Consider the following 14,698-nt stretch of genomic DNA (forward strand, 5'->3'; position numbering starts at 1 on the left):
AGTATACATCTCAGTGGAATAAAGCAGGAGTTGTCCCCTTCACCCACTTTTGCCAGGGTCATCTTAATGTTAGCACCCCTGCTCGCTTTTGTCTGTCCTGGAGAGTTACAGCCAAACTCTTTCCTCCTACGTAACTATGAACCTTTGGCCATATGCCAGGTTCCCTTTTCTGTTCAGCTGCTCTTTACTATTTTTAAGTCATGCCAAAATCTTTCTATTTTGGGAACTCATCAGAAGAGCTTTGCTAGATCACACCAAAAATCCATCTAAATCAAGCGTGTTGGAGTTTTTTCAGCCTGATGGTTGGATTCCATTTGTAGAAGCTCTCAAAGGCTACATTCTAGTGGTGGGCAGGACCAAAGGCAAAGGAGGCCGGGTCAAACCACCAGAATACCTGCATATTTTAGCTTAAAGCACCTACTGCCAGTAACTCAGTCTTTGGAGAAGCATTTCAACCTTTTAGAATTGGGGGGGGGGGAAATGCCACAGAGCCAGGAAACCATAATGCTATTGGCAGTCCAGGGGAAGGGGACATGGCCATTTGGCAAATACCGGAGGACCAAATTTGGCCCCTGGGCCAGAGGTTCTACACCCCTGATCTAAATCTTAGCATCATGTTGACCATGGTGGCCAACCAGAGGCCTTGGGGTGCCCACAGGCAGGGTCTGGAGACAGAAATCCCACACTCTCGCCCCTAGCAACTGGCATTCGAGTCAAGTCATGTTTATTGTTGAGAACAGGTGTGGGGCCTCTCTCCTCCTTTGGGGCACGCCCTCTGGAGGTAAGTGGGCCAGAGGCCCACCCATTCTCCCTCTTCCTCCCTGCCTAGTGGGTTGTCAGGGGAAGGGACAAATCTTTCTTGCCAGATAACTGAACAGATCCCTTGCAGAGGGCTTTTGAGATTTCTGTGGGTCACAGGTTGCCAGCCCCTGGTTTGTAATCATAGGTTGTCACAAGCAGCTCAAGTTCAGAGGTATACAGGATCTCAACAGGGAGGTTCTGTTTCATTACCACAGCCAATAGTTGTTAATTGACCTGTCCTCTGTGATTATTTATTAATTAATGAAGTTTGATTACATTTATATGCCTCCTTTTCCTCCGAGGAACCCAAAGCGGCTTACATAATCTCCTTCCTCTCCATTTTATCCTCACAACAATCCTGTGAGGTAGTGTCAAGGGCTCCTTGGAGGCCTCTCTCAGTCTAATCCAGTAGCCAAGTCCAGACACAGACAAAGGGACTCCTTTCAAAGCTTTATTCTTCTTTTACAACTTAACAACTACACTGATTGCAACTAGATCTGAGCAGCACAGTACCTATGCCCTACGTTGGAACAGTTGGTCCCCGTTTGAAAGAGAATTACTGGCAGACCCCTGAACTTAAGGACTAGGGAGAGTCCCTCCCCTTTTCCCTTGGATCCTCTGGGCGCAGCCGTTGCTTGCGCGCCAACCTGGCACTTCGCCTCCTTTCCGCGCCCTCCATCTGGCGCCGCTCTCTGCGTCTGCGTCGCGCATCCACCAAGTCTGCTATCTGTGCCTGGTCACTCCCTGGACTGCTAACTAAACTAGGAATGCTGGTGGGAGGAATCTCCGTCAGCTGTTGGCCCTGGGAAAGAGTAGCGCGCTCCTCTCCCAGGAGCGACTGCTCTTCCTCAGAAACAGAACTACTCTGGGATTCTATGGGCTCAGTGTCCACCCTGACATCATCCCCGCTCCCATGAGGCCCCCCCTCGTGCTCCTCCCCTGGGGCCCCAGGTTTGTGGGGGTACAGCTGGTGGAAGCGCCTCAGCAGCAACGGAGCATGCACATTTTCCGCGGGTTCCCAGGATCGCTCATCAGGCCCATACCCCTTCCAGTCCACCAGATATTGCAAGCGGCCACGAGAAAGGCGGGAGTCCAGAATCTCCGCGACCTCAAACTCCTCCTCCCCCTCCACCAGCACTGGCGGTGGCGGGGAGCCGACCGAGCGATGAGGGTTGCCAGAAACCAGGGGGGACAGCAAGGACCAATGAAAAATGGGGTGGATCTTCATGGAGGGTGGGAGAGCCAGGTGAAAAGCAACGGGGTTAATCTGGGCCGTAATCTGGAAAGGCCCCGTGCGGCGAGGCGCGAGCTTCCTTGGGTCGGGATGTAACAGGATCGGCTCAGAACTGAAAAGCCTCTTATGTTCCTCGAAAGCCTGTTGGGCAGATGCCGTCCAATGAAAAGGAGATTTCTTGCCCTTAAGGAGGTCCGTGAGAGGAGAAGTGAGCCGAGCAAAACTGGCAGGAACTTTCTGTAAAAATTAGCAAAACCCAGAAAACGTTGCAAGTCCTTCTTGGTGGATGGAGCCTGCCAGGAGAGGACAGCCTGGACCTTTGCAGGATCCATCCTGATACTGTCAGGCGAAATAATGTAGCCAAGAAAGTCCAAAGAGGTTAGGTCAAACACACATTTCTCCAGCTTGGCATAAAGATGGTTCTCGCGGAGGCGCTGGAGTACAGCAGAGACATGAAGCTGATGGGCATCGGAGTCCTCAGAAAATATAAGTAAATCATTGAGATATACAATGAGGAAAGTGTCCAAATAGTCCCTGAAGATGGCATTCATAAAACGCGAAAAAGTGGGAGGGGCGCAGGCGAGCCCAAAGGACATTACTAGGTATTCATACGCTCTGTACCGGGTCCCAAAACAGGTCTTCCACTCATCCCCCTCCCGGATGCGAATGAGATTATATGCGTTACGCAGGTCCAACTTTGTGAAAATCTTGGCTCGCCCCAGGCGCTCCAGCATCTCTGGTATGAGGGGGAGGGGGTACTTGTCAGGGATGGAAATGGAATTTAGATTTCTGAAATCGTGCACCGGCCTGAGCTCGCCAGATCTCTTGGCCACAAAGAAGGTAGGAGCGCAGGCGGGGGAGGAGGAGGGGTGAATGAAACCGCGTTTGAGATTTGTGTCCAAAAACTCCCGCAGAGCTCGAAGTTCCGGCTCCGACATCGGATACAGCCGGCCAGCGGGGATGGTCGCCCCTGGAATGAGATTAATGGCACAGTCAAAAGGGCGGTGGGGGGGAAGCCGGTCAGCCTCCTTCTTGTCAAACACATCCCGAAAAGCTGCATACTTCTCTGGGAGGATGACGGTCGCTGAAGGACTGCCAGAAGCAGACAAGGAGTGGGAGGAAAGTGTTAAGGCCTGGGCTGGGACTGGCGCCTCCTCCGGGAGGCAGTGCTGCCGGCAGTAGGGAGACGCAAACTCCACTTGCTGAAGCCCCCAAGAAATCTGAGGGTTGTGCTTAGAGAGCCAGGAAACATCCAGCACGAGTGGGTATAAGGGAACCTTGGCTAAGTGAAACTGAATCTGCTCAACGTGGGACTGGATGTGCAGAGTGAGCGGAACTGTAATCCGGGTCACCGTGCCCAAAGAGAGAGGATGCCCATCGATGGTCTCCACTGCCAAGGGGGCAGGAAGGGGCAGGGTAGGAATCTTGTGGAAAAGGGCGAAGGTCTCATCCATGAAACTAGTCGTCGCCCCCGAGTCCACTAAAGCTAGGGCCTCCCCCCGCCCCACTGAGAGGAGCGGAGGTGAACATGCAACAGCAGATGGGAGGGTGGGGGGGGGTTGGGGAAGGCACCCACCCAGTGGGGAACTGACCCCCACACTGGAGGCCCCCAACAAGCTTGGGGGGCAGTCTAGTCAGGCCTGGGGACGAGGAGGAGGAGGAGGGGGAAGGAGAGGAGGAGGCGGCAGTGGAGCTGTGGATTTCACTCGGCAGGTCTTGGCGAAATGCCCCAGCTTTCCACATCGAAAACAGCGTCGCTCAGCACGGCGGTGCTCAAACTCCTCTGGCGGCAGCGAGGCTCGGGTAGCTCCCAGCTGCATCGGGGTCTCCTCTACCCCCAGCGCCAGAGCGGGGGGTGGGGGAGGAGGCAGGAAATGTGGGGGAATGGGAGGAGGGAAATCCCGGCCCCTGGTGCCCCGCTGGGTCTGCCGGCGCCCCTCCAGCCGACTATCTATCTGAAGGCAGGTCTGGATGAGGTCCTCCAAAGTAGGCGGGCTGGGCGTGCGCACCAACTCATCCAAAATCTCGTCGTTCAAACCATCCAAAAACTGAGCCACTAGCGCGGCATCATTCCACTGTAAATCCTGCATCAGCAAGTGAAAGGTTGTCGCGTAGCTGGAAACTGAGTCCTTGCCCTGCCGGAGGCGGCGAATCTCCCGAGAAGTTGTCTGCGTGCGCAGGGGGTCACCGAAAAAACGTGCCATGGCTGTCATGAAACCTTGATAGTCCCTGAGCTGGGGGTCATTAGCGAGCAGGAGCCCTGAAGCCCATTTAGCTGCCATGCCTGACAGTAGGTTAATGATGAAACCCACACGAACCTGTTCCGTCTGGAAATCCTCAGGCCTAAGACGCATGTACAGCTCTGATTGGGCCCTGAAAATCTGAAAAAGTCCTTTCTCACCAGAAAACTTCTCTGGCAACACCACTGGGCACTTGTGGCGTGGGGGAATTGGAGGTGTGGGGGGGGGGTTGAACCACAGCCTGTAGATTTTGCACGGCCGCCGTCAGTTGAGCCATCTGATCACAGAGCAACTGGTTCTCTTGCGCCAGAGCTTGCACCGCTAGGTCCCCAGCACCCTCCATAAGACAATCGGAGGGAGAGAGAGAGAGAGGAGAAAGAAAGAAAAAAAAGAGGAACGGGGAGCAAGCTGTCAAGGGCTCCTTGGAGGCCTCTCTCAGTCTAATCCAGTAGCCAAGTCCAGACACAGACAAAGGAATTCCTTTCAAAGCTTTATTCTTCTTTTACAACTTAACAACTATACTGATTGCAACTAGATCTGAGCGGCACAGTACCTATGCCCTACGCTGGAACAGTTGGTCCCCGTCTGAAAGGGAATTACTGGCAGACCCCTGAACTTAAGGACTAGGGAGAGTCCCTCCCCTTTTCCCTTGGAGCCTCTGGGCGCAGCCGTTGTTTGCGCGTCAACCTGGCACTTCGCCTCCTTTCCGCGCCCTCCATTTGGCGCTACTCCCTGCATCGGCGTCGCGCGTCCGGCAAGTCTGCTTCCCACGCTCTGTCACTCCCAGGACTGCTATCTATCCCAGGAATGCCGGTGGGAGGAATCTCTGCCAGCTGTTGGCCCTGGGAAGGATGAGCGTGCTCCTCTCCCAGGAGCGACTGCTCTTCCTCAGAATCAGAACTACTCTGGGATTCTATGGGCTCAGTGTCCACCCTGACAGGTAGGTTAGGCTGAGAGTCGGTGACTGGCCCAAAGTCACCCGGTGATTTTTTAGGATTAGCCTGGTCTTCTACTAGGAAAGCATTCAGAGCAGCTTAGGGAGCAATCCCATTGGGATAGGCGGCCTCCTCCGAACTTGGAGGTGACTGTCTATCCAGTGCAGTGCAGGCGGAGCGCAAAGGGGATCCTCTCTTCCATGCTCCAGCTGCTCTGCATTCACGGTTAGATGTCCGATTTCAGCTGTCTAGCTGCGGGATGTCAGAGCATGGGGTGGGGAGGCTGGACGACACATGGGAAGCGTCATATTATTATTATATTTATTTATATCCTGCCTTTTTCCCGATACTGGGACACAAGGCGGCTTACAAGCATTAAAACTTATACAATTAAAAAGTGTCATACTGGCACTTCCACACTCCCCACCCCCGGGAATGCCCCCTTTTGCCCCGCTCTGTGCTGCTCTTACGAGCCCGGAGCCCAGGGACCTTCCTTGCTGCCACCGAGGCAGCGGGGGCGGGGAGGCGGTTCTCTGGGAACCGACCAATCCTATGGCTGTCTAGCCGCTGTCTAGCGGCCATAGGATTGCACCCTTACAGGCAAAAAAACCCAATCAACAGCATAAATATTAAAACCACTAATTTAACTTGTCTCTTCTCCTTTTAAAACTGTTTAAGACAGCAACCAGGTTTGCATGTTAGTTACTCAAGCCACAGTGGGCTGCAGTGATCATGCAAACCTGGTCACTGTCTTAAACAGCTTTAAAGGGTGATGAGACAAGTTAAATTCATGGTTTTACCACTGTAAGTTCTTCTGCCTGTAAGTTTAGCCCTCCCATAAGCTGCCCTTGCCGGGTTCGCACAACGCAATAAGCCACGGTGCCCGCCGGCCATAGCTTGAATATTTATAAGGGTGGCTGGCATTAGTTAAGCCACGGTGAGCTGCTGTGGTGTGCAAACCGGCCTAGAGGTTACTGCCACATCCTGTGGCAGCAAATGGCATAAATGAATTATGCATGGCGTGAAGTTTTTTTCTGTTTGTTCTGAATATGCTGCCAATCATTTTCACTGGGGGGAGCCCAAGTTCCAAGGGGGAGTTGGGGGCGGATTCTTTCTAGCTCAGAATTCTGCAGTTCAGAGTAAGTTACCCAATTCCTGCAACGTTTCTCAACTCAGGCTTCCTTTATACAGGGTTTATATCTATTACTAGTACAGGACCTGTTCAGCCCTCCTACTAACAGCCTCCGAACCTTGCATTCCAGGTACTACGACATCCTTGAAGACCGCGTCCCTTCCGCCCTTGTGGCGAACTACTGCAGCCGTCTTTCCCAGTGTGAGGAGCTCTACCGCACATTCCTAGACCTCAGGAACAGTATCTCGGGCAGTGATTCCGACTCGGAAGCAGAAAATGTCTCTGTGGTGGAAGGGATGAAGCTCTACGAAAGGATAGAGCATCTGAAACAAAAGTTGAAGATTATTGAGAATCCTCTTTTGAGGTAAAGTGAATATGTATTTATGTATTTAAAACTATAATGAGCTGTGAAGGCCTGGGAACCCCCCCCCCCTCCCCAGCAAAAACAGGGAGGAAAGCCCAGAAAAAATTGGACCCTCCCAGTTTTCCCTCCAGGAATGTTTGGGAAATCTGGAAAAAAGATGTTATTCCAAGTTTTTGCCACCAGACCTTCACATCTCTTTGTGATGGTGTAGTGGAGAGTCTTCCACTTGGGATCTGGAAGACCATTCTTCCCAGTAGTGCTGGCTCCAGGCTCTTGAGGGCCCTTGGCAGGACACCCTCCATGGGCCCCCTCCCTCAGGGAGCCTCCCTTCTCACCACCATTGTCACCTGCTGCTCTTGCTTCTCTTCCTCTTTCTCATCATTACTGTCGCTCGCTTGGCAGGCAGAGAGCCAGTGAGCAAGTGTGCAGTGGCATCTCCTGCTCCTCCTTCTCACCACCACTGTTTCTGGCCCAGAGCAACGGGCAGGTGAACAAGCAGGCTGCAGTGATGAAGAGAAGGAGTAACTCTGGGGAGGCTGTTCTCAGTGACCCCTGGTAGAGTGTGGGCCCTCAGCAGGTGCCCAGCCATGCCTACCCTGGATGGCGGCCCTGCTTTTCCAGTTTAAGCACATCCTATGTGCTAACCCGGATGGCCTTGCCAAAGTTTCAGGGCCACAACAGACCAATATATTAAACGTGTGATTTTTATCTTTCTCCCCACACCATGCTCCCAATGATTCCGCCCTCCGAAGCTGTTGTCCCCCCGCCCCCTGAAGCTGCTGTGATGGCAGCTTCCCTCCCAGAGGACTTAGCAACATTTGGGGTGGCAATTTTTGTTGGGATTATGGTGCGGGGAGAGAAGGGTTAACCTCACTTTCCCTACACACCAAGGTCCCACCCCTGATCAGTGGCTGCTAACTTTAAAGGGGGAAAATATATTAAATGCAATCATGCTCTTTTTATTGCAGCCTTCTCTAAGTAGAATTCCTAGATGGATGTTACACTTTGGGGGCCAAAGCAGATGAAATGGTAAATCAGCCTTCCTACACCCTGGTGACCTCCAGATGCGTTGGATTGCAACTCCCATAATTCCTAGACAGAACGGGAATTCTGGAGGGCACCAAGCCAGGGGAAAGCTGATTTATCCCCTCCCCCCCTCCCCCCCAGTGTAACATTCATCTAGGAATTCTACTTCCCAAGGACATGGGGATAACCCCATGACGACGCTGCTCTTTTTGAAGGTACGTGTTTGGTTATCAGAAGCATGCTGGCCTCCAAGCAAAGGGAGTCCGTCCGTCTGGCACCACCATCACTCACGTTGTGTCTTCTACTGTGATGTCCAGCCTCTTGCAGTGTCTGATCAGGGACAAGCTTTCTCCCAAGTCTTTCAATGAAGAAATAGAAATCCAGGTACAGTAGCTGTATTTCTTTTTGCAGCCCCTATTTTTTATTTGAACCATTTTCCATCCAAGAAAGAACTTTCTTCCCTTTCTCTCTGGACATTCTCTCTGGATTCTGAAAAAGGAAAGGACATATGTTGTAATTCAGCTATACAGAAGTCGGCTCCAAAGTCTTTAGGAACAGAGAGAAATTTGTGCAAATTGAACAGGGGATAGTTACGCAAATTTCACGTTCAGTTGCTGATTGATTTGTGCAATTTTCCCATTTGCACTGAGTGAGCAGCGATCGCAAATGGGAATCAGGCACAAAACGAGTGGCGAGTTGATGTTTGGAGAATCCTGGCCATCTTGAACACTGCTCGTTCGCCCATCTCTGGTTTTCCATGTAATGCCTGGGTACATGCACTCTAAAACCATGAAGTCCTGAAACAGAAGCAGGGATGGGAAAGCATTCTTTCTCTTCCTCCCACCCAGGCTCAGCCCATTTATTTATGGCATCTGCGTTTCTCTCCTCAGTTCCACCGTGATCCACAGTCTGCTGTGAACGCTACCTATGAAGGAGATAGAGTCATAGTGTGCCCTGGTCACTACACTGTTGAGGGCATGTTGTATGTAGCAGATTCCATTGAACTAGAAGGTAAGAGCTTCTGTTCGTGAAGAGGTTTGGCGTATTTTCCTTCTCAACAAGAATCGGGCAGGGGGAACATCTGGGGCCCTCCAGAAGTTGTTGGACGACAACTCCTGTCATCCCTAATCTTTGTTCATGCTAACTGGGGCTGATGGGTGTTGGAGGGGCCACAGGTTCTCCAGCTGTGCTTTAAAAAGTTGTGCCTTTTTTAATAGATAAGGGAGAAATGGAAATACAGGTGTTTCACTTGCAATTAAGCCAGGGGGTGAGAGTGAGAGGAGGGTGGAGGAAGACAGCCCATGACATTACTACCGCATGGACTGTACTAATCCTCCCGCCCCCAGCAACCACATTTTTATTTTATCTGGGCAGTATCCAACTCTTGTCATTTCACTGGTGCAAATGACGTTGTGCTAGCAAAAACTAGATTCTGAATTATGCGCAAGGGGAGAATCCACCTAAAGTTACGTTTCTATAAGCACGGTTGTGCAAGCATAATACCCAAGTGCTTGCACAATGGAAAAATTCAGCAGAACTCCACTAGTGGTGTTTGAGTTTCCGGAACGACATTGTTGGATACTGCCCTTGTGTCACATATTAAAAAGGTGTTCAACTTCCTTACCTCCTCCTCTCTGTTGGAAGTCCATTGTGTTGTACCATTGCAAATTCTTAAATTGCAAGTCCCTTTTTTTTTTTAATAATAGTGGAATTGGCATACTTCACGAAGGGCGCAATCCACTTTGGAGATTTGGAAGAAAGAGCAGGATGCAAACCTTTAAATATTTAGGGCTGTGCTAAATATCCTTTGGTAAAGGACCAATTAAAAACAAAACCCTGTGCCAAACATGTGTAAAGAAGATGATAATTATTTAATTTATATCCTTTTCGTATCTACTTCTATTATTGTGCTGTTGTGGTGTGTGTCTGTGTGTGTTGCTCTCTGAGATTGATTTTATTTCTTGAGGCTTTAGCAATAAAGAGGGTGGAGGTGGCACATTTAGAAACAAATAAATAAATCTCTGACTGAAATGGAGCATAAGTCCATGTAAGTGAAATGGATGCCTATTCTTCCCCTGTTTACTCTCTTCCCATTTGTCTGCATGAAGTATTGGATTGTAAGCTCCTTGGGGCAGGCATCTGAGCTGTTGTGCATGGTGCTCTGGAGCAGGGGTGGACAGAAAGTAGATCTCCAGATGTTTTGGGCTTCAACTCCCAGCATTCCTGACCATTGGTTATGCTGGCAGGGGTTTCTGGGAGTTGAAGTCCAAAACATCTAGAGGCCTACCTTCTGGCCACCTTTCCTCTGGAAGACACAGATTGGTGAGTGTGTATAAACATACTTGCATGCGTGCGCATGTGCGCACACACACACACACACACACACACATACATATATATGTGGAGCCATTGGGAGCTATGCAGACCAGTAAAGCCTCTTAACACTGGAAGTACATGTCCATATTCCTCTGCGTTCTGATATTTCATAAGTAGTGGCTGGATTTTTTTGGAGCTTATTTTCCTGGTCAGGAGCAGGGGCAAGGGACGTGAGAGAGATGTTTAAAATTATGCATAGTGTGGAGAAAGTGCATAAGCAGAAGGTTTTCTGCCTTTCTCATAAAACTAGAAACTGGGATCATCAACAGCTGAATGGTGTGAAATTCAGGGCAGAGAAAAGGAAGTACTTCTTCACAGCACATAGCTAAACTATGGAATTCACTACCACATGATCTAGTCATGGCTATCAGCTTAGAGCATAACCCTATGCATGTTTAGACAGAAAAATGTCTTACAACTCCCAGGATCCCTGCGGCCATTTATGCTGGCTGAGGCACGCTGAGATTTGTAGAACTTTTTTCTGTCTAAGCACACGTAGGATTGTGCCCTTACTTGGCTTTAAAAATGGACTAGACAAATTCATGGAGGAGTTATCAACTTGTTCATAAATGATCTGGAATTAGGAGTGAGCAGTGAAGTGGCCAAATTTGCTGATGACACCAAAAGGATCTCTCCAAGCCAGGAGATGGGCATCTAAATGGCAAATGTGGTTCAGTGTAAGCAAGTGTAAAGTGATGCACGTGGGGGCAAAAAATCCCATCTTCTAGGATAACCTGATGAGATCTGAGCTAGTGGTGACCAACCAAGAAAGAGATTGAAGTTGTGGTGGAGAGCTTGATGAAAATGTTGATCTTGTGTGTGACTGCCTTAAAAAAGGCAAACTCCATTTAAACATAATTAGGAAAGGAATTGAGAATAAAACTGCTAATATTGTACTGCCATTATACAAATCTATGGTGTGACCACACTTAGAATACTGTGTACAGTTCTGGTCAGCACACCTTTAAAAAAAGCTACTGTAGAGCTGGAAAAAGGTTCAGGAAAGGGGAACTAAAATGATCAAGGGGCTGGAGCAACTCCTCTATGAGGAAAGGTTACAACAGCTGGGATTGTTCAGTTTGGAAAAAAGATGAATAAGGTGAGACATGATAGAGGTATACAAAATGATGCATGGTGTGGAGAAAGTGGATGGGGAGCCATTTTTCTCCCTCTCTCATAATACTAGAATCTGGGGTCATCCCATGAAGCTGATTGGTGGGAGACTGAGGACAGATAAAAGGAAGTACTCCTTCACCCAGCTCATATTGAACTACGAAATTCACTACCACAAGACATAGCGATGGCCACCAATTTGGATGGCTTTAAAAGGGAGTTAGACAAGTTTGTGGAGGCGAAGGCTATCAATGGCTACTAGGTCTGATGCCTCTATACTATCTTCAGTATCAGAGGCAGCAAGCCTACATGTACCAGTTGCTGGGGAACATGGGCAGGAGGCTGCTGTTGCACTTGTGTCCTGCTTGTGGGTTTCCCGTGGGCAGCTGGTTGGCCACTGTGTGAACAGAATGTTGGACTAGATAGACTCTTGGTCTGAACCAGCATGGCTGCTCTTTTGTTCTTAAGAGAAAGTTATCAGTGGCTCCTAGTCACGATGGCTATATATTACCTCTAGCATCAGAGGCAGTATGGCTCTGAATACATCAACAGGAGGGTGCTATTGCAGTCATGGTTGTTGTGGGCTTCCCATAGGCATCTAGTTGGCCACTGTAGGAACAAAATGCTGGACTAGATATGTCTTTGGGCTGGTCCAGCATGGCTCTTCCCATGTTCTCATCTAGGGAAACAACGACAACATGAAATGCTTCTGCCTTCACTTGGGAGGCCCTCCACAACTCCTTTTGATTGCCACCATGCAGCTCTCCTGGTAACAGCTCCACTATAGGCAACCTTAAGCCTGTGAAGTTTGCCAAAAGGACACAGGAAGGTGCCGTTTACTGAGTCAGACAATGGGTCCATCTAGCCCAGTACTGTCAACATTGAACGGCAGCAGCTCTCCAGGGTTTCGAGCAGGAGCTTTTTGAACCTTGAACCGAACCTGGGACCTTCCCCATGCAAATCATGTGCTGTACCACTGAGCTGAGGCCTCTCTCTACTTCAGGTCCACCGTACAGCTGTTAATAAAATAGGCTGTGTATCACTGCAAGGCCATCGCTGTGTTCTGGAGGCAGCCTGTGCTGTGGTCTTGATCTTTATCTTGTCAAAACTTCTTAACTGAAAGAGAGCTGAGGGTTTAATTTCCTGCTGTTTTCGGCTCTTCTTCCCCCTCCCTTACTCATCTTTCTTTTTTATTTATTTTTATTATGATAATTTTCTTTTTCTTCCCATCTCTTGTGTGTTTGATTTATACACATATCCGTGACGGTGTGCAATGCCCCTGCAGGATATAGGGTTTCAGTAAATTTCTTTTATCAGTGGGAACAAGGATAAGATGGTTTGGGCGCACGGGGTGGTATTTCTGACAAATCGCATCCCATCAGAGAGGTCAGGCGAATGCTAGCAAGCAAATTAAAGCATACTAGAGCAGACATAGCCACCAGCTTTTAAGGAACAAAAGCCTACATTGAGTTTATTCACAGAGCCAGCTCAGTGATTGAAGAAACACCAGGAAGTCTTATCGCTTTTTGTTGGAAAGATTTTTTCCCCCTTTCCCCTATTTGATAGCAATGGAAGTTGCTGAAAATGAAAGGATTTGGTGACACTTCAACGATGTGGGATATTAACAATGTTGGATGAGTGTTAATGATGTGGGAGGGGTGTGTGTGTGTGTGTGTGAAAAGATCATATTGAACCATCGTATATTGGCACAGAGCACTTGAGGTCAAGCAGAAGAGTTTATTTCCTGACCAATTAACACTAAGAAAAATAAGAAATCAGGAAAGCACTGCAAATTTTACACAGACGATCAGTACCATACCATTAATATCATTGATAAAACATATTTAAAACTTCACAATAAAAGGTACAAACATAAGTAAATTGGCGTGGGTGGTACTAGCTTGGATATTGGATCCATGCTGAAGCAGTCATTTGAAGTTTTTAAAATCTACCTCTGAAGAAGACTATTCAGTTGAAATGCATTTGGCAAACAGTATTAACTTTAATAGATTAACCTTGTAACCTGAAACTGAAAATTTGTAATAGCGTTATGATATGGTTTCTCTCTTTCAACACATTTTGTATGATGTTGTGAATTTTGAAGTTGGTTCATTTTTTATTTGTTTACCAATTTACTTACGTTTGTACCTTTTTGTTCTGAGTTTTGTTCTGAGTATGAAACTTTTATGTATGAAACATAGTTTTAGCTATGTTTCATACATTATTTTAATGGTATAGTACTGATCTATTAGCATGGAGCGCCTTTAGTTTGGGCTCCTTTGTAAAGGAGGAGAGAGCTGTACTGTTACTAATAAGCTGATCTGAGACTTCTTTTTAACGAGGCCCACTAAATGTGCTCCATGCAGCCATGCAGGTCTGTTAAGGGGGTGGCCCTTAGCATCTGCAGTTCCCTGGCATTTTGGAGCTTGAGTGAACACAGAAAGCCCTTAACGAAATGTGTTAAAATGAAAGGGTTTTTTTGTTTAGATAGATAGATAGATAGATGATAGAGTAGCTGGAAGCATCTTATTGTCCCAGGTCATAGTCTGAAGGCACGTGAGGCAGCCACCTTGCTGAAGCTAAGCAGGTCTGGGTCTGATCAGTGCTTGGAGGGGAGACCACCTGGGAACCACATGTAGCCACCTTGAGTTCCATGATGGAAGAAAGGTGGAATGTAAATGTAATAAATAAAGCACCCTCCAGATGTTTTTGGACCACAGCTCACATCATCCCTACCATCAACCATGCTGGCTGAGGCTGATGGTAGCTGGAGTCCAAAACATCTGGAGGGCACTAGGTTGCCTACCCATTCATTGGAACCCAAGAGCTTTGCTAGGTCAGACCAAGGGACCCATCAGTCTCCTGTTTCCCGCAGTGGCCAGCCAGAAGCCTGTTGAAGGCCAGAAGTACCAGGGTGTAAAGGCAGTAGCCCCTCCCCCAGTAGCCCTCTCATGGAAGGTCCCTTTCTCTCACAAAAGGCTGATCCTGGAACCAATCCAAGGTCTTCTTAAAACACCTTCTTAAAAGTTTCCTAGCTCTCTCTAGTAACTATCCTTCTTAGAGCCTGTAGATAACCAACGGAGGTCCACATGCTTCTATTCAACCTTGACAGGCAATCTGCAGCGAAGTGCCCCATCATTACCAGGCATGTACGAGGCATCTGAAAAAAAAAATCAGATGTTGACGTGGGCACAAATGTTAAAGTATCCATATGTGGATGTACAAGCCTGGTTCAGACGTAATGGTAGGAGATGATTTCCTGCCAGGACTGGCGCTATGATTATGAAGAGTGAGGTGGTCCCCTCAGGTGGCAGATGCTGGGTCAGTGCTGGTTCCAGGTTTTGGCCCCCTCTGTCAGTGAGTCTACCTCCTTGCAGTCGTTGTCATCAGGTGCTGTTGCTGATACCGCCATTTTAATTATTTCTATGACATGCTTGGCAGGCAGGCAGCCAGTGAGCAAGTAGGCATCTGTGCTCC

General features: G+C 48.7%; 1 protein-coding gene across 1 annotated transcript in view; it reads left to right on the forward strand.

The window, feature by feature from the left end:
* SHCBP1 (SHC binding and spindle associated 1) overlaps positions 1-14,698 on the forward strand; it is a 45,914-nt gene that overhangs the window by 12,687 nt on the left and 18,529 nt on the right. Inside the window, exons 6-8 of the mRNA XM_084812426.1 lie at positions 6,473-6,706; positions 7,948-8,116; positions 8,623-8,743. Coding sequence (XP_084668552.1) covers positions 6,473-6,706; positions 7,948-8,116; positions 8,623-8,743 — 524 coding nt within the window. The remainder of the gene's footprint in view (positions 1-6,472; positions 6,707-7,947; positions 8,117-8,622; positions 8,744-14,698) is intronic.

The sequence above is a fragment of the Heloderma suspectum genome, chromosome 8, assembly GCF_057233095.1.
Source record: "Heloderma suspectum isolate Gila_16-S chromosome 8, 16-S_ref, whole genome shotgun sequence".
Lineage (NCBI taxonomy): Eukaryota > Metazoa > Chordata > Lepidosauria > Squamata > Helodermatidae > Heloderma > Heloderma suspectum.